The following is a 26,713-nucleotide window of genomic DNA, read 5'->3' on the forward strand; positions in this document are numbered from 1 at the left end:
CGCAGACTAAACACTTTAGTATCAGTCCATATAAAATTCAGACACTGTCAATAGTAAAGGTGATTCATGGTGTAGAAAAACCCACCGAGCAAACAATGCTTTTTCGGTCTACTTATGCTATATTTTCATGTACTTTCTGTACTTTGATATGTATTTCATCTCCCATTTAAAATCAACCAAATCAAACCAAACAAATAACAGTAACTTTTTTACAAAGTGCAAATTTAAAACACTATCTATACAATTTTTATCTCGAAAATTTAAGTAGCAGTCTTTGTAAGAATCATGCAAAATCTGAAAAATGTGATACACCCCCAAAAAGGCTACATATTTTTTTTCTTTTAGTAATTAAGTTGTTTTATGGGTCTATATTGTGAAATGTGTAATTATTTATTCATGTCTGCCTGCTCTTAGGAGATAATCAACATTGAAAATACAATACATTCTATTGTATTTGAGTGTAATTTACAGAGTTATCTCCCTTAATTTTGAAATCTACAGTGCGTTCTATATAATTTTTATTTCCCATGAACATTGGTTATATGAAAAACTACATGTAACTCTAAGTTTACTATAACATTTCAAACAAAATATCAAAAAATAAAAACATGTAGGCTTTCCAACCATGTATCACATTTTGCATGATTCTTATCTGGAGTGCTACTTAATAACCGAATGACAAACTAAGACTGGTTTTGTGATCTGCAACTGCCTTTTGAGTAAGAAATAAAAGTGAATTTGATGAGGTTTTGACATGCATGAATAACCTTCTGTCTGACGTTCATAAAGACTGCTACTAAATTTTCAGGTATTCCTAGCCCAACAGAAGAAACACTAAAGTACCAGTCCATATAAAATTCTGACACCGTCAGTAGTAGTGGTGATTCATGATGTAGAGAAAGCCAACGAACAAACAATGCTGTTTTTTTGTATTCAGTCTACATATGCTTTATATTTACGTAACATCCTTGGCTGATTATGTGGCTTATTACAGCATTTGAATAAGAAATTAAAGTGTATTTGGTGTGTTTTTTTAATACACATGAACAACCTCCTGTCTGAAGTTCATAAAGACTGTTACTAAATATTCAGATATTCACAACCAATCAGAAGAAATTATTTTGTTTAAAGTAAATTGAAGTACATTTCAGAAAATGCATCAAAGATTACATTATTTATGCTGATAGTCGTTTAATAATCTAATAAACATTTTATTTTCATCTTTAGAGTAATAAAAACCTCTTTTTGAATACTTGAGTTTTAATACCCTTTGTTTGCTCAATTTCTTAGGTGGGTGTCGAGATTTGAATGTGATGGTGTTTGAAAAATTAGAAAACAAAGCGCACACCCATGAAAAAATTACGCAAATTCAAATTGAATTTCAACGCAATTTATCTTGAATGTTCTCAGAAAAAAAAATTCTTCAGAGTTTGATCTTTCATGTTCAAGATGCTTTCAGTAATTAAGTACACCGAAGAAATCTTGAAACTTGTTTTTGACACATACCGAAAAGCAGCATACTTTATGAATCCTCATGGCGTCTGACTGTTTGAAATTTTATTTTTGTGCTTGTATTCTTGGTCGATTGGTTTACTTTTGTCATAATGTGAAATTTGTTTGTCCTCTTTTTTTTTTACAAATTGCTATTTTATGTGCCTGGACATATTCCTTTTGTCGTTGTGCACTGCAATATTCTCAAACATGTTACTTGAGCATATATTAACAAAAAACATGTTATGTTATAATCTGCAGTATTAGTATAAAAAAAATGTATATGCTTCAAAAATACGTTAACAAAACAAAGATCTAAAAAATTGTTTTGCAAGCTATGAATAGCGTTCAATGTCCGACATTTACTCTAGACACCTCATTCGGCACTCTCACAAAATGCAATTATCTAGCAAAGTCGGGGAAAGTTAATGTTTTACTTGAAATTGTCCGATTTTCAAAAGATATCTGATTTGACTACTGTCCAAGATATTAATAGGCTTGTCTGCTGAGTGTAAGAGAGAAAAAAATGTCTTCCAATACATTGAACTTACATAATAAGATGAACCGCGCACTGTCTAAATTCTACATAGAAATGAAATTTATAAATGATAATACGAACAACTGCAAAACATTAGTCAACAGATTAAAAGATAATTCTTTGGCTGATGATGTAGTTTCTTTTACGTATATTGTCCTGCTAGTACGTCTCCCATCTACAGACCTGAAATTTTATATTATAAAAAAAGAATGTCCTGCTTCAAATACGTGGTGTAACTGTGAAATTTAATTGTGAGATTTAACTAATTCTGCCATTTCACTTAGCGATAAAACGATATGTGCTAGATTACTTTAGCATGATAGAGATTAAGCGAGATTTTTTTATATTCGCTGAGAAGTATTTCAAATACCAGGTTGTGTCTTACAGTCTTTATATAGTATACGCAGCAGTAGTAAAAACGCAATACTTAAGTAAACTTATAATATGAAATTTAGATGCATATTTTTACAAGACAAAATGGCATTTTGTTAGCGTACATTGTAAATGATTTTTTTTATATAATATTCAGTTTTAATTTTTTTAGGATTAACATTTTCACAAAAAATGACACAAAAAAAGGAAGCCGTCGTATCAAATTTTGATGCAACATGAGTCATTTTACCGTTAAGAACAGAACTTTCTTTGCTCAATAGTACTAATAGTTTTATATCCTCACAACAATTATTCATTCTAAAAGTTACTGTATTTAAACCTTCAAATTTCTGTGTTCAAATGCCAATCAATGTTTGCATCAGTTTGGTGGACGTTTAAATTCATTTGTATTAATATTTTTTCCCTCATGGAGTTCCTTCCATTCAGCATTTACTCTTCCTATTTTCACATTCAGTCCTATCACAAATTGTGGCATTATCTTAAGTAGCTGTCTTAGTAAGAATCATGCACAATCTGAAAAATCTGATACACCCCCAAAATTGCTACATATTTTTATTTTTATAATTAAATTGTTTTATGGGTCTATACCATGAAATGTGTAATTATTCATTCAATTCTGCCTGCTCTTGAGAGATAATCAACATTGGAAATCCAATAGGTTCCATTGTATTTTAGTGTCATTTACAGAGTTATGTCCCTTAATTTTGAAATCTACAGTGCATTCTATATGCTTTTATCTCCTAAGAACACGGGTTATATGAAAATCTTATTGTTAATCTCTGTTTACTATGGCTATTGAAACAAAATATCAAAAATAAAAATATGTAGGCTTTTTACTCATGAATCACCTTCTGCATGATTCCTAGCTGGAGCGCTACTTAAAATCTAAAATACCTCGTTCTTAGGTAGGTTTCTGGGATAACATCTGAAGCAGCTTTAATTTGACCAGTCTTCCAGGTTTTCATTCCATCTTGGCTATACTCAACAACTAAACCCGGAAAGGCTGTGTTTGTTTTTAGAACATCGCCAACTCTTCTAAAACAGAGATCAGGAAATCGGTCAGTTTGTTTTAATAATTTCTTTTGCATCGAATATTGCTACAACTGATCTTGATGCAATGTTGGTAAAACACACGCATTATCACTATAGAATAACTACAAAATGATAAAATAGTGTCTTACGGTAAACCATACCGAATACAAAAGCTTGAATAGATTTTCTGGTTTTCTAAAATAAAAAAGTTCATCAAATATTTATTTTTAGAAAAATAAAATTTATTTTAACGATAAATTTTATTTCAAATACATATGAATATTCAACGACCTCTTCATGCATGTTCTGTTCTGTTCTGTTCTGTAATTGTCATTTACAGTGAAGCGAAGTAAATTACTCATCAAAAAGAAATGTTGTTGCGCTCGCTTTTAGGCAATGCCTACTCCATATTAATCTCTTGATTCTCATGGTAATCTTTCAGATCCATCAACATAACATTTTAAGTGTTTGTATACGCGCGCGCACGTGTGCGTGTGGTATTTTGACAATATTTTCCCGAAATTGACAGAAAATTGAATTCGTTTATAATATTTTTAAGTTTTTTTCTTGATATTGGGAGAGTTGCCGAAAATCCATTGTCTACACAAACAAGAAATAAGAAACATAACTTAAATCCACCAAAAAAATAAAAATAAAAATGCAAAAATAAATACAAAAGCATTGGGGCTATAATAAACCATTTTGTGGTAAGTTGATGAGCATTTTCTTTAACACATTATCATTGATCCACAGTTACCCCAAAAGGTCTGTAGTGGATTTTGGATCTTTCAAAGAAACTTCAGGTCAGCTGAACAATTTCTTATAATTACGAACATGCAATAAAAGATTGTTACATTTATCGTATATTTATATTTTTTTTTATTAAATAATGAACGTCCTTGGTTTTCTTTCCTCTTACGTCTATCCTGCACATTACACTTTATGCATGGACAACTCAGTGAGACCCCTACCCTATCGGTACTCTTGAATCATGCACCAAGATATAAGTGGTGTCCGGATTTTTCTTTAACTTTATAGTGTTTCGTTTTGCTTATTTTGTCTTTTTTGTCTGTGTGTGTATTTTCCAAATCTAGCCGTTATCCTTAGAATATTTTTTCATTACTGTTCTTTACATGTATCTGATTCCCTTTATTTAAACCGATATTCAAATTGTTAAGTTAACGGATATTGTTTCTATATTTTTCCTTCTGCAAAAAAATTATTGTATGTTATATTCAGACTATTTTGTAAATGAAAATTCAGATTGTTTTGTTGACAGTTTTACTAGACATACACTATAGTGTAACTTATATCAACAAGGTATTACATTTATAAATCTGATATGACGTGTTTCAAAGGTCGTTAGACCACAGTCGTGGTAAAAAAGGGTGATAAACACAAGACCAACACAGACTGTGTATATTCAAAAATATGAAGAAACTAGTCTTATAAGAACCGTAATAAATCACGGAAACTCCATTTTATTATTGTTATACCACAGGCTGGCCATTATGTCATTATTTAACCCTTGCTATCATTTTGGGTACAACAATGCGGCATAAAAGGCAAACACGTGGTAAAACAACGGTGAAAATGAGTTTCCTTGATTTATTTCTTCAGTAACACAGATATATGTGTCTAATAAATAAACGATAGTTTATCAAGCATTCTTGTTGTCGGCCTGTCAAATAGTTCAGCGTTTATAATCTTATATTTTTATGAACTGTGATAAGCGGTTATACCTGCCCCCCTCCCCCCGCTATTAATTATCTATTTTTATCGATGATATACATGTAGCATAGGAGATGAATAATCTAAATCTTGGTATTGAAATGTATGAGCTTTCGATGTTGCCTCAATTGCGAAAATTGTAAACGATCTCCAACAAATGCTAAATAAACTTGAAGAATGTTGCAAACGCTAGATGATGCTTATGAACACTTAAGAAATTAAAATGTATTCACTTCAGAAACACGAGAGTCAAGGCAACACATCATGAATTTATAACTGGCATGAATAGACTCAATACATATCTGGGCTTTATATTCACATTTGATAGAAATGCAGAACTACTAGCAAAGGGAGCTGGGTGTACGTTCGGTAAACATGTATACTGTGCACCAATATAAACACTTCGGACTAAAATCGTATCACTTGTTCTCATGTGTGTCAACTATACTCGATTACTTAGCCGGAGTGTGGGGGAGCGCCGATCCCAATCAATTAAAAAACATACAAGGTACATCGATACGATTGGCAATTTAAGGTGACATTGGCAGGATACCATCTCAATTCAGACACTGGATGAATTTAACGCAATTATGGAATATACTGGTGCAACTCCTTATCACTAGAAAAGCCTTCAATCACGACAACAATAGAAGTCGCAATAACTGGTGCTCAGACTTTAAGATAAACGATTCGGGTGTTTACTATCAAAATAAAGACGTGATTAACAAAAATATGTTAAAGAAAAACTATTCTACAGTATGGAGAGTTTACATTGACCGAGTTTCGATGTTAAGCACTTATACCAAGTTGAAATTGTTAATGATCAACAGCAAGAATGGATACGTAGATTCTGTGACGATCTAGGAGTTGAAGATGGGTGTCATTTCATACAACGAACTCAGAGTACAAGATTTTGGTGACATTCTTGTCAATCAAGAGATTTTAGACCTTGACAATTTTGAACGTTGGAAGCATTTACCTGCAAACTACTCTCGAAAACAATGCCATGAAACAACAACGCCTTATGATATATAATCATGAATAGACATGCAACTTCATTAGTTTTTATCTATATTTTCTTTTTCTGCTATCTATATATGTTTGAAATTGGGTAAAACTGTTAAATATATATGAAAATTCGTCAATGTTTGACTATCATGTGGCTAAATTTTACGTTTCAACTTTAAAGTGACTTGTAGGTACAATTGGCCGGGTGTAAAAAATAGTCTTTGTTTTTGAGCACTTATGTATCGTCAACGTGTCACTATGATGAATGATTTACTTACTTACTTACTTACTTACTTGTACCACATGTTTGAGAATGGTCATGCATCAATTAGTTTTTTTTCTATCAATAATGAACAATATGTCAGGAATACCTGATTTGCATAATTCTGTTAATACCGATAAAACTTACTTTGCACCAGGTACAGGTAATCTGTAAAGAATATCAAGGCCTTCTAAACGTTTGAGATCACCATATCCCAATCTATTTGCAAAAATTGTCCAATCATCGTTCAGCTTTTGAGTCCTGTCTTCCTTTCTTTGGATGTCTTCCCATGATGCTTTGTGCCATGCCCTCTCTGCAAGAGCCAACATTCTTGGAAAATAGCGGTCATGGAGATGCTCTGTTTTTCTTGATGTCTCAGACCAAACTTGTCCCATCATCCCTTGTAGAAAAAGAATGAATATAATTATATAATTATTTTTGTTTGTGCTGCATCGTCATGACTGGACGATCCGATACCCATTAAGTTTGCTGGTTGGCAGATTCCTTTAGACTTTATATATATATAATATTACAGCTTATGTGTAGGTATTTGATAAGAATCAGGCAAAATGGGAAAAATCAAAAACATGCATGTCAAAACAACACTGATCTCACAATAAAATATCACTCAAAGATGCTTTCTGTATTTAAACAGACCAATATTTGATTTCTGCATTATTGAACTTGCTCAGAAATTTTTCATTAAAACTTAGAAAAATGAGGTTTTTGACTAATTTATCTGCTCCTGAAATGTTCATTTTCAGTGCATATCAATGAAAATGTAACTCAATGGTCCAGCACGATATGGAAAATCTTGTCTGTTTTCCTTGATTCTGATGGTGCAAATAGTAAAATTACACTATCAAAATGATATATGTTTTCTTGCCATGTTTCACCTACTGCCTGATTCTTACAGGGACTGAAACTTAAATAACAGAAATATTTAAAAAAATATATAATTAATGGATGTTGAAATAAAAAATGGAATTAACAAAATATGATTATTATAAAATTTGAAAACTGATTATCCTTTTCAATGTATAGTTGTTTAGTTTTCTCAATAGTTTACTGATATTTTAAAATAAATGTTCAGTCTTGTGATCGGTGATTTAATTCCAATTTTTTTATTGCCGTTGAATACATTAAACATCAGAAGAAAAAATAATTGTGTCTATTTGTTGTTTGTCTTAAGTGGGAGTATGAAAAGTCCAAGTGCTCAACTTCACAAAGGAATTACCGAAATGTAACATAGTTAAACATATCAGATAACTAAAAAGATGAAGTACTACCGACGATATTTTCTGGCTTTGTCAACTTGTAACATGTCGGCCCACCACAAATTTCTTTATGGGTTAATGGTTGACCATTTCCCTTTACGTCAGCATTAGCATATATATCCTCTGGGATAAAACCATAGGTTTTTCGAGTATCAGTATAACGAGTAGCCCAATAATAACCTCGTTCTGAAGGATCAGGTTCATATGGATGGTCAAAGTATAAATGAGTAGCGACGGCAAGAACAACCTAAAATTTACATGCATTTTTAACAAGAATAAAAAAAGGTATGTTAACCCATTTATCTTCATAGAAATTTGTTTCAAAGATTCATCGCACCGGTCAACAAAGCTTATTGACATTGCTCCGTGTGTAATGAATATTGATGAGTCTATAATATCACTTTATATCACATATTGAGATAAAAATTTACCTTTTTTGTATATGCATTTTAAGTGTTTGTTTAAACCCTATATCATTATAAAAATAACGCACCTCTACACCTATATTGCATACCATATATCACACCCTTTCACAAAACATACTTAAAAGTATAGATAAAATATATGATATAATTAACATGGTAATGTCAAAATAAGTATCACATGCGGTATCTCAATCCTGAACCTATATATCCCCGCAGGCCGGTGGCCCTTTTAAGATATAGGAGTCTCGGATTGATACAGCATGTGATACATATTTTGATATGTAATATTCAGTTTGTAATAGTTTGCTTATTTCGGCTTTTGTTTGCTACTTGAAAAGCAAATATCTTAAGGAGGTAGATCTAAGGTAAGGGACACAACCCTTACAAATCATAGGAACGTTTGTATTCAGCATTTTACATTAATGTCATGTAAGCATTAAAGTAACTTAGATTGATTTCATTCTGTGTCAAATGAAAGCTTGATAGCCTTTGGTGAAATTGAATATAATACAAACATATCACTGACTTCATGAGTTTTGTCCCTTACCCTAGGTATATCTCCTTAAATCAAATGCAAAACAAATCCCTTTTCTTTTCATGCACATAATAAAATTTAAATACACGTTGCGCTAATACAGTAATATTTGTTTTAACGTTACTTGTATAAAATTGATTGTAGAATAAGATAAGTTCCTTTACTAACCAATGACAAATGTAATAGAAATGGATTATTTAAATATGTACTATATACTAGTATTTTCGCAGTATTTTGAATCAACTTTTATACAGCAGCAATACAGATTAATACAGGGCAAATTAAAACAAATACTATCTTTAAAAAACGATAGTCGACGCAGTAACATTTTGTTCGTTTTACTTATAATTTTCCATATTCCATTCAGGAAATAACACATGGCACGCAATTTCAATTTTCGATATAGTTGTTTTCGAACGCCGCTTATTTATCAGTATTTGGCCAATTTGGAAAGAGAACTGCAATCAGGTGACTTGCGTTTCCATAAAAGAGCTACTTTAAGGTCAAAGGGTAAAAAGCGAAACTATACCGACTGCGCCGAAATAAATGTAATTGGTTAATAACGATGTCATTACATAGGGATTTCATGTAAAGCCTTTATTAGGTCTCGATCTGCTCTATAGGCCGTAGGCGTTGCCTTTTGCCTATACAGCTTTATATGGAAAAAATAGCCATTTGATAACACTACAGTACGAAACATATATTTTTCTCCGCCTTTTAATGCCGCTCACTATTTAAAGCACCTAACAACAAAGACCTAATTAAAAAAGAAACATTGCTTACCCAACGAAAAAACGTGTCTTTTCCTTGGCGCACAACCATGACGTATGAATTAGAAAACGTCTACATAATGTGATGTTATAAGACCATTGATTATAAAGTGTAAATAAGAAACTACGGTAACAGATGTATGGACGTTACATTATAGACCAACCACAAATCAATATTATAGCATCAAGTTAGTGTGTTCAGAGGGTGTCCATGAAAAAACCAGGTAGTGTGTGGCACATGACAAATTTTATTAAAAAAAAAATCAAAAAAAAAATCACCCATTTCATTTCACAATTGGAAAATGTTGGTTTTGGATTAACTACAACAAAAAAAGAGACATAAATTACATAGAAAGCATTGAAATTCATTGAAGAACGGGAGATAACTCTGTAATTTGAACAGTTTGGTAACTTTGTTAGAGAACGGTAAAATCATTGTTGATTTAAAACGAACTTTACAGATTTTGACATACCTATTGTTTATACATTACGTAAGAAGAAAAAAAAATCATTGGTATAATATTTGTCCTGTGCCACCCATATCAAAGGGTCTCCCAGATTTTTACATAGACTGTTAAGACGTGTCATACCTTGTAGCCAGCATTAGCAAGTCTGTAGCTCCGATCACCACCACCCCATTCCCATACGTTGTCCCACGCACTGGCATACACTTTGCTAGAATATAAAACAAAAATACTTAAATCACTCTAAATAAGACAATGCAGCATTGTATTGCGTTTTCGTATTGGTAGTACTAATTAAAAATGGAACATGTTTGTTATGGATTTTCGATTTTACATGAGTTTTGCTTTCAATACCTATAGTTGAATTTTTATTTTTTGAACAGTTAAATTTTCGAACGCAGATATCAAGCGATGATTAAAACAAGATTTTAAACAGAGTGATTTGATGTTTATTTTCATGACAATTAACAACATTTCAGATTTTTTTTAAATGCACGCACTATTTAACTAAAATACCTCTCATTTGACACAATTCGACGGATATCAAAAGGTGACTTTCCTTGCATTAGGCCATCCTCCCACGCTGAAACGTCCAGTTTATATGTACTACCTATCTGACCTACACGCCTTGCAAAGTACTCTTTCAAATCAGCTGTTGAGATTACCGAGTTATCCGCTTTCAAAAAGTTAGTACATTTAGGAGATTTCTCCCAAGCCCCTTTTGCTGTTTCGTCTCCTCCGAAACCAAATATTTCCAGGTCTTGTATTCCATCATGCAAAGCTTTTACTTCCCTCATCAAATGTTCTACAAAGCTGTAAGTGCTCTCTATGCAGGGATTTATAGCATTGTCGGTAAACCACTGGACAGACATATATTCTGATTTGTCATCTGGGTCATGTAATCGATATTCCTCCGCAAAAGATAAGTTGTTTTGTAGTTTGAATATCCGCTCCCTTTCTTTCATAGATACTATAGCTGCGCGTGCATGGCCTGGCATATCAAATTCCGGGATTACTTTTATATGCCTTTTATTAGCATATTCAAGTATTTCCTTGTAGTCATCAACAGTATAAAAACCGGAACCGGAAGTGTTAGTTAAAGGTCCGGAACCCAGTTGTGTAGCGATGCAATGTCGTTCTTTCATATCGTGACATCTTTGTGAGCCAACCTTTTATGGTGATACATAATATTGAGTGAAATAAAAATTATGTGAGATTACCAATATCACTTGTTTCACCTTAAGTATTATCTAATTCAGTATACAGACATGTTACTTTTTTTTCATGAAACTAATGGCTATAAAAATACCACATGCATGCATAAAACACAAGATTTTGACATTTAAAAAAAAAAAACTACAATAGACTTATTCTTCAAGTAAACGAGTATTTTAAAAATAACAAGTAGAGTTTACAGAAATACATTTTTGTAGATTAAGCCAAAACGAACTTTATTGCTTTCAATTTTAATATTCTAGACATTTGTTTTAAAAAATGTCTGATCATGGTTATACTCACACACAAAAATAGTACTATCTAAATGGTACGCTTAAGACTTGTTTCTATACAAAAGAAGGAAAGGAGGACGCAGGACAAATACAAAAGACTATAACAAGTATTGGTACCTTTCTCACTTCCTTTTGTGGAACTTTGTGGAAGATTCACTACAATAAGCCACTTTTCTCCGTCTAATTAAAAGCTCTACTATAACCAATTAAATTGGGTTTATCTAAATGAACTTTCTTATTTACTCCATTTGTTAGCTATAATGCAACTTAACAAAATTATACTTAGAATAAGGTATCTTTATCACATCCTTTACATTTCTATGTGACAGAATAATTAAGGGAATCAAGATTCGAGTAGAAACAAAATAAAATATTCAAGGACAAAAGACAGACTAGGAAAACAGACACACACAACAAAGAAAATACAATAACCAAAATAAAAAGCACGAAGAAACAAATGTAAATGAGCAACCCGGACTGCATTGAAAACTTGGAGCATGGACCAGGTGCACCAATAGGGTAAGCGTCTACAGCTTTTCCAGAAATAACCGTTCTGTTGCACATAACTGGAAAGTAAGTGAACCAATTAGAGCGGTTACCTACGATAAGATACCGTTTTCGCTTCCTTTGTAAACCTAGTTGAGAGCAATTAGATTGTAAACTTACATTTGTCACTGCCTTTAGAACTTTCAATTGGAACTTTAAGTCATTAATATGAAAAGAGTTACATTTCCCATAAATAGCTTCCTTTATCAGTAGTTTCTGGACCATTTACTTATCTACTTACAAGGATATGACAATACATGTACATTAATTCTTCATTAATAATTCTTTATTAAGACGATCATTGTAACATTTTGCAGATGAAACTGTCATTAATTTTAAAATAGATAACTGTAAATGAAGCACGTTTAAGCAGGTAGACCTAGGGTAAGGGACTTAACTCTTGAATCAGTGATATGTTTGTATCATATCCAATATCAACAAAGCCTATTAAGCTTTCATTTGAAACAGAATGAAATTAGTCCAAGTTGCTATGATGCTTACATGAGACTGATGTAAAATGCTGAATACAAACGTTGCAATGATTTGTAACAGTTGTGTCCCTTACCCTAGGTCTACCTTCTTAAATGAGTAGGATAATGGCCGCCCACACATAAAACTGAAAGCAAAACATTTTTTTACTGATAAAACAGTGATCCTAGAGATATAGAGATTAAGAGATATCTAAAACTCGAGGGTCAAGTGTAAAAACGAGATAGCAAGAGAGAAAAAAATGATAAGATCATTTATCTGAGGGTATTCGTTCATGTCAATGATATCATGTTTAAAAAATATACTTTAATACTTAGATTTAAAAAAATAGTGAAATGCTTAACGAAGATATTCAAGTTGATTTTTCTTTTTTTTATCAGTATCTTACCTTTGTAAGCTCTTCCAAGCCAGGAATTTCAAGTCTCCAACCTTCATCTTCTGACAAATGTAACTGCATCCTATTAAGTTTGTACTCCGCCATAAAATCAAGCAGTTTTTTTATATCCTCTTTTGGGAAAAAATTTCTCCCAACATCTAAGAATAAGCCTCGGAAGTCGAATCTTGGGGCGTCCCCAATGTAAGTTTTATATATTCTGTACGAATTACTGTCCACCTTTACACTCAGACGTTTCAGGGATTGGAATGCGTAGAAAACACCTTTTGGATCATTTGCTTCGATTCGAATTTTTTGCATGTTTGGTATGACACGGACCATATAGCCTTCCGGTTTGGCGAGCTGGTGTGGAAACTTCGTTATATTTTTAAAGACTATTCTGATGCATTTCGATACTTTCATTTCAGATGATATTGACAAGTTGAAAAAGTCTGAAAAACCATAACACATTAAATTAGTTGCAAAAAATGTAGATTGAAACCTTTGTTTTTATATTTTGTTTACAAAAGCCCTATAATAGCAAATAGAACTGCAATAAATTCGGTGGTAAAACATTTCCTAGAGTGATAAAATTACTTACGTTTTGTTTTTAAGAATTAGATATATATGTACATATATTTGTGCATATGATAGAATAAATAACAGCCGAATAACACATAGAATCACATCGTTCACTGTGTGCGCTTTCGGCCGAAGAAAATCACTTTATTAAAAGTTCAGACTGTCATTTAATCGAAAGTGAAAGTACTCTGCTACCGTACACTAATAACTTTGGGTCACAATCTACGTTGCCATTAACGACGTTCATCAATTGTCTGAAGAGTCAAGGGGCTGAAAGCGCTCACTGTGAACAATGTGATTTTCTATGTGTTATTCCATTTATTTATTTTTTTTGTTTAATCTGTACCAAAAAAACCCTTTTTTCATTTATAGATGTATAGTTAAATAGAAATCTACAACAAACAAGCAGGCAGCTTATTTTGATAGCACGAAAAGTACTTAGTCGATAGAAAGAAAGGTCAAAGTTTTAACAAACGCGTATGAAATTATATTAGCCCGTTATAATGTTTGTCATAGATCAATTTTAGTCTACAAGATATGATTACAGATCTACATGAAGTTTAAAAAATAATGTAAAAAATGGGAAATGCAATTTGGAATACTTATTGTATTTACAACAATGATTAAACTTAAGTGAGACTAAACCTAAAAAACTTGTACACTTTTTCATAGTTTGTTTATGTTTATTACCCGCAATCATTTTAACTTCATTGGAAAATCTGGTGTTTTCCTCCGTAACCCACCCATCTTCAGCTTTTACATGAAGGAACTCATCCGTATCAACTTCTATATCTACAGGTGTGGGTATGATGTATGTTCCTTCCTTTACCACTTTGTTGCCAATACCAAGGTCTTTCACATTACCATTTAGAACGTACCTCGTTCTGGGAAGGAATGGGTCGTACGTATCTGCTTGGTATCTTTTCCATTTATTTGCAGTATCATATAGTCCAACAAAGTTTAACTGTTCACCTTCGGTTGATCGAAGTATCTTCGGATCTGTTCCTTCACTCCAAACATACCAGTTTGGCATATTATCAGTAACTGCTACAGACCAATATTTTGCATGGAAATCACAATGTATTTTTTCAGAGGCTTTTAGAGTTTTAAATGAAGCTTTTGAGGGCGACAATTTGTATAGACTACCTGCCACGTGGTCAATCACCATTCCACAGTCTGGAAGCGGAAGTGACTTTAATTTATTTATAGCTCGAATATGGTAAAAAAATATACTCCAATCACCAGGTAAAATATCAACATTGCCGTTGTTGCCAATTATAACGCGTTGCAAGAAGCTGTTTGCATCGTCCACTAAATTGTCTAAGACTTCAAATTTGATATTCATTTCCTCTGACATGTAGTCTATCATCTCCTGATTAACTGCAACATAAAATATATACGATAAAAATTCCATCTGATTGTTTGATTGATTGATTAAAGAAAGTGAAACTTTCCATCGCTGATTTTATGCATTTCAGGGCGATCAAGCAACCCTCGCTTTGAAACAGTTCGGTATGCTGAGTTGGAATCTATTTTTCATGTGATAATTCACACACACACACACACACACACATTTGTCACTTCAACTTCTGTAGGCAACATGTGTGATACATGCGCAGAGTTAAAAAAAAAAATATTTTATTGCTTCGACATGTTCGTGAATCACTATGACCATTTTCTCTAACTCCTCTATATAAACCCTCATGCTAAAACGGATATGAGCCTTGCCCAAATTATCTTCAGCTTGTTTTCTGTACTCATTGAATCATCATGGAGTGTAACGTCTATATTTCTTAGGGGAAAAAAATCCATGTACTTCGATTTTCAGAGAATAAATGAAATCAATAATAATAAAGGGAACAAAGATTATAGCGGTAATCAAAACAGACTTTGCTAATAGGAGGAAGACAAATGCTGTTCCCGAAGAACTCAAAGCATTCATTTATTAGCCAATAGGAGCATTTCATAGGTTAAACATCAAGGTTATATGGTAATGTTTTATTTTTTGTGAAAATTTGCCAGCGTTATCGAGAAACATTGAACATTGTCCATTTTATACAACCTAACTTGGTATTTTAGCCCCGCTCCCTAACATCAGAACTACATGTATAAGGCATGCATATAAATTACAAATGGCAAAATAGATTGACAGTTGACATTACTAATCAACGTTAAAAATGCTGATTACCATATTAAAAAACAATTTATTGTGATTTCGTTTTTGTTTTCTGATGTTTTTGAATTAAATATAGGAATTGTTTTCAATTGTTGGTTAGATTATGGGTTATCGACTTTGGGTCGGTTCACGTTGAAACATAAAGCGTTTTCGCGGTTTATTCAGCGTGAATCGACCTAAAGTCGTTTATATCCCATAATTTAACCAGCAATCGAAAACAATCCTTAAATAAACTTGCGTCACATGGTAAAATTATGTAAAAAAAGAATTGAATTTCAAACATGTTGAATTCGTCTTACTAATGAGTATTTGTTTTGTGCACTTTCTTCAGACAAATAAAGTGATATACTGTCTTGTAAGATAAAAAGGTGTTTTAAACCTTATTCGTACACATATATAAGGTTTTCTGATTTCGATGAGAAAAAATATTTTTATGTCATTGCATCAATTTATCTTAAACCATCGTAGATTCCGTACAAAAATTTCAACTTATGACGAAATATGGTTTTGTCACCCTCCTCCGAAAATTCGAATCGAAGCAAACGACCCTAAAGGTGTATACTACACACTCCGATCCGTATTCCAAGAAAATATGTTTAAATCTTAATCAGCCACCAACTAAAAGAAATCTTCTTCCGAAAAAAAATAAAAAAACTGCCATCTTATTTAATCGTAAATACATGTGTATATTTCATTACAAACAGTTTTTCAATGGAATATAATAATAAATTAGAAGAAAAAAGACACACAATAAGAAAAAAAATCAATGAATTATAGCTTGATATGTGAGCGGACGTGTTTTATTTAGTTTTTTGGTGGTGTGGTTTTGTTTTGTTATGTTTCTTAAGACGTCAATGCTTTATACGTTTTAACAAGCAATGAAGTTACCTGGGTTAAACTTAATCGCTCTACTTCTTCTTTTATCGTCAGCAGATCTGCAAAAGAAACAATCGTTATTAACAGCGAACTAGAATAACGTTTGTTTACTTTGATAATTGCACATCAATGGGGCCTAAGGTAATTTAATAAGGAAACAAGGACGATCTACATACACAATGTTGCGAACGATATAAAATATACAACATATAAAACTGAAAAATAAGGAAAACAAAACAGGACACCATTAACTCAAAACAACTAGCAGAACGAATTCCCCCCCCCCCAAAAAAAAACAAAAACAAAAAAACAAAAAACAAAAAAAAAACAGGAGTAACATCAAGTGCTCCCAGAGAGTAAGCATATCGTGCTCCGCCATATTGCAAGTGATTGTAATCCGGTAATAGTATAGAACCATTAATACAGTTATCCTGGTAGTGTCATGAATTAATTATTTTCATTTACATTAGCAATAGGGTGTTTGATTTTCTAAAATTGGTATCGAGATGTTGTTCGTTATTTAGTTTGTTTTGTCTCGGCAATTGACTTCCTGTTTTATTTTGTTGTAACTGTGACTGTGATTTTCCACTGACCAAGTTTCTATTATGAAAGCATATCTGAGGTACACAAAGATTAAAAGTATAATAACTTTAACTTCATTAGTGTTTTTTTTCAAAGGATGTCTCTATGTCTGAATGCAGGAAAATTTCCCCGCACTTTTCCGTATGTAAGCAGTCAAAACATACCTACGTCACAGATGCTACAAGATAAATTTGAATAGCTTTTCTGTTGTTTCCTAGACATATTGAATATATCTGAGGCAAAATAACAAAAATAAAATTAAGAATTACGGAATGCCACCCATTGCCTGATTCTTACACAGAAAGATACTTACACATAATATTTAACCTTTCATAAAACAATGGATAATAAGGGTTATCTTTCAGTCAATTTAAATTTGTTATCGAGTAGGTTAAGATTATATATATTATAAGATTACAGATCTGAAGCACTCAATTTTTCCGATAGAGTGGGAATAGTTTTGCTTTTATCCTTTGACCTTAAAGACGCTCTTCCATGGAAACGCAAGTCACCTGACCGCAATTCTGTTTTCCGATTGGTCAAATACTGATAACTTAGTGGCGTTCGAAAAAACTGTATCAAAAATGGAATTGCGTGCCAAGTATTATTTCCTGAATGAAAAGTAGAAAAAAAAATGAGTGAAAAGAACATTTTCGCAGATTCTGTCGTCCATTGGTTACATTCGCGGGTATCAATTATAGCGGGCTGAAAAACAGTAAACATTCCAAAGTATTAAATACGTGTTTCGCGGTTACTTTTTTTGCGTTTTACGTTTATATGTCCACCGCAAATATAGCCAAAATTAGTACACCGCAAACACTAATACGTTTACAGTATATAATATACACAACGGAAAAACCCGTAATGTTAAAGACAAAAATTCGCGTCGTGTTGCTCATTTTCGCGGTCAGATTTTCTAAAAAAAACATCAGCAGAGTTGTTCATAAATTGTTAAGCCCAGGGTAGACGAAATAGGAAAGGAAAACTATAACACGGAAAACAAATCGGTTCTAGTGGCGCAGACGGATACACCGCATTTGAACATATGAGATGCCAATGTTTTAAGGGAATTCAATACAAAATTAAGGAGGTAGACATAGGGTAAGGGACATAAATTTCCAAATCAGTGATATGTTTGCATCATATTCAATTTCACCAAAGCCTATCAAGCTTTCATTTGAAACCGAATGAAATCAGTTCAAATTACTTTGACTCTTAGATGAGATTGATGAAAATAGCTGAATACAAACGTTCAAATGATTTGTAAAAATTGTGCCCCTTACCCTACGTATACCTCCTTAAGGGCATTTGGTTCATATAATTATTGTATTTTATACATATATGTACAAATGTAAGAATAAATAAAACCTGAACTCAGTGTCTCACGCTGATAAATACCATAAATCATATATCAGAAATTAAATAACTACCTCGTACGAAGCAACATTTTGAACTTGTTAGGCAGATTCCACGTACGTGGAACCACTTCCCATGCTACTCCATCATCCTGGCTATATTCTACAGACAAAGCTTTGAATTCACATTCCACTGTAGCTGTATTTCCTTCTACCCTGCAACAATGAAAAAAACATTGTCATCTAAATAACATTTGTAAGTCTTGTTCTGGTTTAATTTTTCTTTCCGGAAATTCCGATGCTGAACGTATTGAAATCCGAAGACTGATCTGAATTTTATACTTTACTTTCAGGATCTCGAAAGGCTGCATAACAATGCAAAATCTTGTATTTTTGTTCTTTTTAAGATTTTAATCATGAAGACCTAAACATTTGCCATTTTTATCGGTATTTTAACACGAAATGTTTTGTTTTTAATACTGAATAAAAGGCTATGTTAGTGACAAATTTCCATGGTAGATTAGGACCCTTTTTCATGAAACCACGGAATCATGTGACCAGAGTCTGGATTGCTTTGTCATTTCGTATTCTGATTTTTGTTTTTTCTTTTTATTATTCTCGTGGTTTGTTTCTGTTTGTTTCTTGTTACACTTTAACACTTTAATATATTATATGAAATAACAAAGTTTGCGGCAATTTACAGTTGAAACCATGTGAACATTCATTTAACAACATCCGCTAGATGAAGCAACCTCTGCCTGCAAAACAAACTGCAAAGAATAGTTTTTGCCATCTGACCCTGTTTAAATTTGATTAGTTTGAGGCTGCAACATAAGGTTTTATTTCATGCATTTTTATACTAGCTGTATATAGTTAAGTATTTTTTCATTCATTGCATTTCTGGTTAATCATGGGCAAAACTGGATTAGGCTTTCATGCTTGCTCCAGACGATAGTCTACCTCAATTTTTACTCTCGGACAGACCAGATACCTTATTTGTACGCATTACCTGTTGACCATTTGCAACGCATTGCAACAAAATAATATATTTGCATATGGTAGGAAAATACCTGCAGAAATCCATTTGGTTTTCAGTATAAACTTCCAATATAAACTTAAAGAGAAAAAAAACTTCGCATGGGTAAAAAAGCAAAGAAGCTTTCAGTGACAGATATTACAGGGACCTTTTTTTGTCTTAACAAATAGACATAAGAATATGTGTTGATAATTCGATAATGGTTTACATTCTTACAAAAATACTTGCGATTATCTGATAAAATTGAATATTACGACTCTGGAAGATATTGAATGCACTACACGACGAGAACGTTTTATTAATCGAACACAACCTGTTTTGTACTAAACCGACATTCAGAGCCGGATTTTAATTGTGCTAGCTCACTGAAGCAACAACCCGCTGGTAAAAAAGGTAATCAGGTTCACTATAACCAGTGATGTCATCAAGTGAATGACTAAAGCTAAGAGTGTCCGGCAACTAAAAATAAAACAAATTGAACCATAAATTATTTCAGTCTAACAATAAAGTGGCTTACATTTTAATGTACAATAAAATTATTTACTAGTATACAAATCATGACATGACTTTCTACCTTAGAAAGGTAGCAATTTAGAAATGTCGCCCATCTGCCACTTAAAAGTGTTATCATATAACAGAGATGATGTTAATCAGTAGAATTTTGTATGTTAAGGAATGTTGATGGTTTTAAGGCATTTTTATCTCGTTTGTTTATACATCAAACGCTTTTATAATATCTATTGATACAAATAATGAACAATATAAAACCGTAAGAAGTAGAGTTTAAGGTGGGACACCTAACTGAGAAAACTGCAAGTGACCTCTTATTTCTTCTCTTTTTTTAAACAGTAGTGCTAAGAAAGTAACTGTAGTAATTTTACATGGCAGTCAACATTTGATTCCAAAATCTTTTGTAATCTTATTTTCATTTTATTTAAAATGTTTTTTTACTATAAGAATGCATTTTCTGAACACAATTTGCACACATTACTTTAATTATAGCGAAACATTTGTCTGTTAGAGTTAAAGAATAAAAAAATGTTATACATTAGTTGCTTCGTAGGTCATGCCTTCAATGATTTTTTTTCTTTTTCATTCAATTTTTATTTAACCAAAGAGAATTTATGCTTTAGATAGTTTGACAACTCAAAGATAATTATACAGCCAGTTTTTATAGGTAGTCCCATCCATATTTTCACATACTAGGGTATTAAAACAGTCTACAATGGTTTCCAAAAATAATCACTTCGTACATTTTCAAAATTCTATTTAATGTCATTTTCAATACCCAACAGTACAAAACTGCACCCAAAGATATTTGTGTAATTTATAAGTGGATAGAACTATTCTTGCACAAGAAAATACAAAAACGTCAAAAGTATATATTTATTTATCAAGCTTCGTATAATTGTAAATACAAACTCGTTGCTGTTTTTTCCCAGGAGAGGTCTTATAAAGAATTGACCTACTGTAAAATCCCCTCTATATTGTTCAAAAATTAACACTCAGGTCAACGATCCATGTAGATTCTGTACGAATAATCATGGGAACAGATATTCGAGCAGACATAAAAAAATATATAATACGAAGACATAAACCAGACAGTGAAAAAATAACGAGGAACATGAAATAACTAAAATAACACGTACAAAGAAACAAACGCAAATGAGCAACTCTGACTCCACCTAAAACTGGGAGCATGGACCAAGTGAACCGGTACGGTAAGCATACAAAAAAAATCAAATTCCATCTGTCTAGTCGCCAATGACAATGGCGTTCTGTTATTTGAAATCATTCAAACTTGGTTGTTATATGTTTCCGTCTGAATATGAAGAAATAGCAACAATTACGTGATGCACACGTGGGAATTAAATTTTTATTAAATAGACAGAAATAATATATCAGTCATTTTGGTTTTAATAACAAAACTTAACGGTTAAATCATTAAAAAATGCTGATGACGTCACAGTCACGTTACAATATTTGGTGAATGAGATGACGGACGAAATTTGTTTTCTCCAATAAGGATGAGTGTTACTTCTACAATACAATTACTTTGTAGTAATGGAATACCAACAAGTTTTCATTCTTGCTCAACGGCAGAACACTTAAGACAGCTTTATGTAGTTTTATATGCGTTAATGCGTACATACGTAAACTTTTGTACAATAATCTAGATATTGTAACCGCAAGGTCGACTTAGGTAGGCAAAGCTGATGATTTGGTTATATTTCACAGATCATAGCCAGTTTAAAAAAAAAAAACAGTTTAGAAAATGTGTAAAGATACGTGACAAATACGTTAATTCACCATGGCCAATTCATACTATTTTGGAAGTCAAAAAAATTGATGCAGTATGGTTTAGACACGCGGCTGACACAATTACCGATTTAGTATGGCAAAATTAGTTTTTTTACTTTCTCTTGAAATAAAACAAAAGTATAGCACAACTGACGTTAATTTCTTTGGAATATACGATGTTACGACAGAAAAGAAGGGGTGCTTTTATTATGATGTTTAGTATACATTTGATTCATTTTTTTTTTGTTTTGCAAAAAATCATTTGGTCGATCGTACAGTAAGTGTAAGGGGTTCTTAATGATTTGAGAGGTCAGTACTATCTACTCTTCCCAAATAATACCTTGCTCCAGGTGGGGTCACTCTGTATGTTATTCCCATCTCATCTAATCGTTTCAATTCTCTATTACCAACTGTATGTGTAAAATCATCCCAATCCTCTGTCATTTGTTGACCACGAGTTGTGACGTTTGATGCCATGTTTTCCCATGATGCCTTGTGCCATGCTCGTTCTGCAAGCGCCAGGATTCTTGGAAAAACCATGTAGTAAAACAGTTTATCATTCAGTGACGTCTCACTCCACAGATGTCCTTGCATTCCTTTTATAGTGCAAAACAAACATTGAAATTTAAATAGTTCATACGAAATTCGCGTGAGGTTTGAATTCTGTAAATATCTTATGAAAACTGTCACAAATGTCATTTTTCTTTCAGCCTCTGTACACTATTAGCCAGCAGCTTTTTTGAAAAGTATTAAATAAACCTCTGTACATTTATTGTCAAATTGGACACCATGATGTCAATGATCATTGATTGATTGATTGATTGATTATTTGATTGTTGGAGTTTAACGCCCGAGCAGCAATATTTCAGCTCTATCCAGGCGATGAACATGAAATGGTGGTAAAACGAAAAAAATGGGATAGGACACAAGGACAATAGGGTTGATGCATTTCGATTGCCAGTGGTAATAGGGAGAGGTAGTTAGGATCGGGCAATTAAGCCTCATATGGCGGAGCGCAAATGTTCCTATACTGGTAGAATAGTACAGTTGGAAGTGATGCATTATACGAGATTAGTTTAAGAAGACAAATATATTCATAACATTCATCTTCAAGAATTCAACACATGACCTGAGAACTACAGAAGATTTGATTTCACCATTATTTGCATTGCAATTTAAAATATGGGACAGTTTAGAAGTTTTAGTTGTTTTTTCTCCTTTTTCGATATTTTGTTGGTTTTTTTTAAAAGACTGAAAAGTATTACAGGTTACATTTTAAGGATGTTGTTTTAAAAATGAAATTCTAAAAATCTTAAAACGGAAATGTTTGGGGGATCGGCGGAGAGCAAGATCAAATTTCAACATTCATTTTCGTTTTTTTACATTCATTTTGATATTTGTTATTTTATATCGGACAGAATTACCATGGTCGTCATCAACTCGAGTAAATTCAAAGGTCTCATTTTCACATTCATTCTATCATGTTCCGTTTCATATCACACAGGTTAGATCATGGTCGTGATAAATTCGGAAGGGACAAATAAAAAAGCTTTATTGATTATATATTTCTGATTTGATGTTATCAAATCATGGGTTCATTGAAAGGGTTTTTATTCCATATATTGCGCAAAAAAAAATAAAAATGCTTCCAGCTAATTTGAAAAATTGTTTATCTATTTACATAAGATATGCTTTACATTTTTGTAAGTATCCGTTTCTTTGTTTTGGTGTTATTGGCCTTTTAAAAACTAAAAATGGCGCCCAAATGTTTACGAAAATGATGTAATCAGCTAATCATTGCCAGACGATTCGGTCCATTGACATTTCGGACAATGACAATTTTTAGTATGTATTCAAACAATATATGAAGACGACTTATACCATATTCGAAGGTATAAGGAATAATATAACAGGGCTAACAAAATAAAAGGTGTATGAAATTATGTCTTTCGGGAGAGTTTCAGGTTTCACCTGTCTCATATTTATATTAAGTAATATGATGAAGGTAAAACCTTTTAACGTTCCCGAAAAAAACATGGATTAAAAACAACTTTGATAATTTGTGTCAGTTCTGATTAGATATTTTATACTTATAACTTTCAAGTATGGCAAATTTTGTTATGATATATATTTATCCTAAAGCATTATACTCATTGTCGTGGTCTGATATGTCTATTGGGCGAAATGTCCGGCATTCATAAGGAATTATTGGGTGTCATGGTCCGAAATGTCTAACATTATGGTTCTTATTTTTGCGAAACGTCTTCAAAGATTTCTTTTGTTGCATTTAGTTTCGCTTCATTCCGTTCCATTTTGTATACTTAAATTATGTTTTTATAACGATTTGATTCATTTTATCGAATTGATTCGTTTCCATTCTTTCTTTTATCGATTATCTTCGTTTCGTTTTGGTTCGTTTCGCAATTTTTATGACCCGAGAATTATGGGTAATATTGATTTTGTAATTTTCGTAAACATCTGGACGTCATACTGCAGACTACAATGCCAACCATATCTTGGAAAATCTATGATTCGATTTTATTTAATTATCGAAACTAGCAAATATTTTCCGACACTGGTTTTGCTCTCAATCACACATTTACAAGTATACGCAAATGAAGCTGCCATTATGATGTTTTTCGGCTCTTGAAAATGCAGGTACAAACCGGATATTGATGCTTTTTCTTGCCATAAGGAAACAGAACCAAGTTGATAATACAACCATAAAGGCTCCCTTCGGGAGCGTATTATAATATGTAGTATTTACCAATGATGTTCTCCGGTTTCTCGAGTGGTGGGCATTTTGTATTATTTGGCGCGCATACTTCTTCCTTTTTTAGCTTCTCTCCAAATCTATTGACACCAATATTTTCATATAATGTATCCGGCTGGAATCGAAATGTTTTGTACGAGTCTTCAAATCGTGTTGCCCAATATAGTCCTCTCTCTTCCGGATCTGGTTCATACGGATGGTCAAAATATAAATGTGTTGCATGTGACATAACAACCTAAAAAAGATCTTATTTGTTGAATCAATTAAATAACTGAAATGCCAAACATATCACTGTGATCTATCACACAGTCTACATCGGATCTGGAATAAACAAAGCGAGTAAATGCTTCAGCTGGTTTTTTTTAAAGATAAATGTATATTGTTTGATTTGCCATTAAACACATATAAAAATAAGTTCACAATTTTTCATTCAAATGAAGTATATACTGAAATAAACTATGCTTTTATACTTCTCAACTGAAATACAAACACTGTACTTAAACGAAATGATGGTTCGTGTAGGCATATCATATTGAGTAAAATTAAACAGTTAGCAAAGAAGTAATTTTAATATACAACACCCCTGAATGCTTTGTGTTTTTATGAATCTTTCTAGGAATGGTATCAAGAATCAAATATCATTTAGCACTTGACAACAAGTACTTTTTTTATATTTTTTTAATTTTTGTGAATCAACCAGACGTTTCCATGATTCTTCATGGTATTGGGTACTAAATTTGATTTTGAAACAAAAGTTGTTGCGAATATTGATACATATATTTTGTTTCCGAGAATTTTATTTTGACCTTCTTTTTAAATAGGATTTTGGTTTATATGAAAAATCTTAGATTCAATAAGGAGGCTTAGTGCAAATTCATGCCAAAGTGGTGCAGGTTATCTCACCGTAATTCCAGTTATAAATGAAGGGTAAGTACAAAATTACCGAACAGATAAACTCTAGGCAATAGTCAAAAAGTAAAAAAGGAAAGTCCGTATAACAAATTGTATCAAAATAAAGACCGGAAATTTAGAAACCACCGCAAAGGTTCTGACTTCATATAACAAATGCAAATCACAGGCCCATTTCCGGTATAAATATGGGGTTAAACAAGGTTCTTTAGCGCGCTAATCATTTATCTGTGTTTTTTAAACATACCTTGTATCCTGCATTTGCGAAGTTGTACGCTCTTCTTCCTTCTCCCCATTCCCAAACATTATCCCATGCATTACTGATAACATCAGAGTTAGGAAAATTTTCCCTATGAAACGGCATTCCGTCATTTTCAATAAATCCATCCTCCCAACCCTGTAAATCCAAGTGGTATTTGTGTACGATATCTGCAATGCGTTTAACCATTAAGTTTTTCAACTGCGTTCTCGCACTCTTTCCGGTATATCCCAGTTTTTGACAAGTTGAAGAGTTGCTCAATGCATTTCGCGCGATTTCGTCACCACCGAAATGAAATATTCGTAAAGGATGTCCAGCCTGTTCATGCATGGCTTTGAGTTCTTTAACAACTTTGTCTACGAAGCGAAAAGTAGAATTCAGGCATGGTGTAAGGGATCCGTCTGCAAAAAACTGGTTTGTAAGGTATTTTGAATGATCATTTGGATCATATAATCTATACTTTTCTGCTTCAGTTTGATTTCCTATTTTGATAAATTTATTGTATCTGTTTTCCATTGAAATAATAGCTGCACGTGCATGGCCTGGCATGTCAACTTCTGGTATAACTTCAATGTGGCGAGCTTTTGCATATCTCAGAAGTTCAATGTATTCATCAGTGGACAGGTAGCCGCTTCCGGAAGTTGATATATCTGGACCTGAACCTAGCTGTGGAAGTAGACATGTTTTCTCTTCAAGATCATGACATCTTTTAGATCCAATCTAAAAATAGAAACAGGCTCATGATGTCATCTGTCAGAATATTGTAACACTGTTGCAATAATTAATGCATTATGTTAATACAAGTGTTTTAATGCGTGGGGGGGGGGATTTTAATTTCTTTCCTTCCCTTCCAACTGTCAAAACAACCTAAAACCAATTAGAAAGTGATATCTTTTAAAATCAATAAAAGTTTTCTTTAATGTTGAGAAAGAAAAAAAAACTAGTCCAAGCAGATCAGTTAAATTCTATTGAAAAATATATCCCGCCATTTTTTATTCGCAAACGCATATACAACCAGTATT

The 26,713-nt window shown here is 32.6% G+C and overlaps 1 protein-coding gene across 3 annotated transcripts in view; it reads right to left on the minus strand.

Annotated features, from left to right (window-relative positions):
- Nucleotides 1–1,106: 1,106 nt before the first annotated feature.
- Nucleotides 1,107–26,713, minus strand: part of LOC148601735 (uncharacterized) — a 31,329-nt gene continuing 5,722 nt past the window's right edge. For 2 of the 3 annotated variants that reach the window (XM_088554375.1, XM_088554377.1), the window contains 14 exons: nt 25,680–26,411; nt 24,518–24,758; nt 22,091–22,346; nt 19,816–19,908; nt 18,489–18,629; nt 16,489–16,535; nt 14,115–14,804; nt 12,858–13,294; nt 10,443–11,095; nt 10,053–10,137; nt 7,745–7,979; nt 6,603–6,855; nt 3,317–3,457; nt 1,107–2,212 (listed from right to left, as the gene is read on the minus strand). In XM_088554375.1, coding sequence (XP_088410501.1) covers nt 2,074–2,212; nt 3,317–3,457; nt 6,603–6,855; nt 7,745–7,979; nt 10,053–10,137; nt 10,443–11,095; nt 12,858–13,294; nt 14,115–14,804; nt 16,489–16,535; nt 18,489–18,629; nt 19,816–19,908; nt 22,091–22,346; nt 24,518–24,758; nt 25,680–26,411 — 4,143 coding nt within the window. In that variant the 3' untranslated portion in view covers nt 1,107–2,073. The remainder of the gene's footprint in view (nt 2,213–3,316; nt 3,458–6,602; nt 6,856–7,744; nt 7,980–10,052; nt 10,138–10,442; nt 11,096–12,857; nt 13,295–14,114; nt 14,805–16,488; nt 16,536–18,488; nt 18,630–19,815; nt 19,909–22,090; nt 22,347–24,517; nt 24,759–25,679; nt 26,412–26,713) is intronic. The other variant, XM_088554376.1, reaches the window with a different exon arrangement.

Source organism: Perna viridis, chromosome 12 (genome assembly GCF_037379345.1).
Source record: "Perna viridis isolate PV_CMFRI_1.1 ecotype Kerala chromosome 12, ASM3737934v1, whole genome shotgun sequence".
Lineage (NCBI taxonomy): Eukaryota > Metazoa > Mollusca > Bivalvia > Mytilida > Mytilidae > Perna > Perna viridis.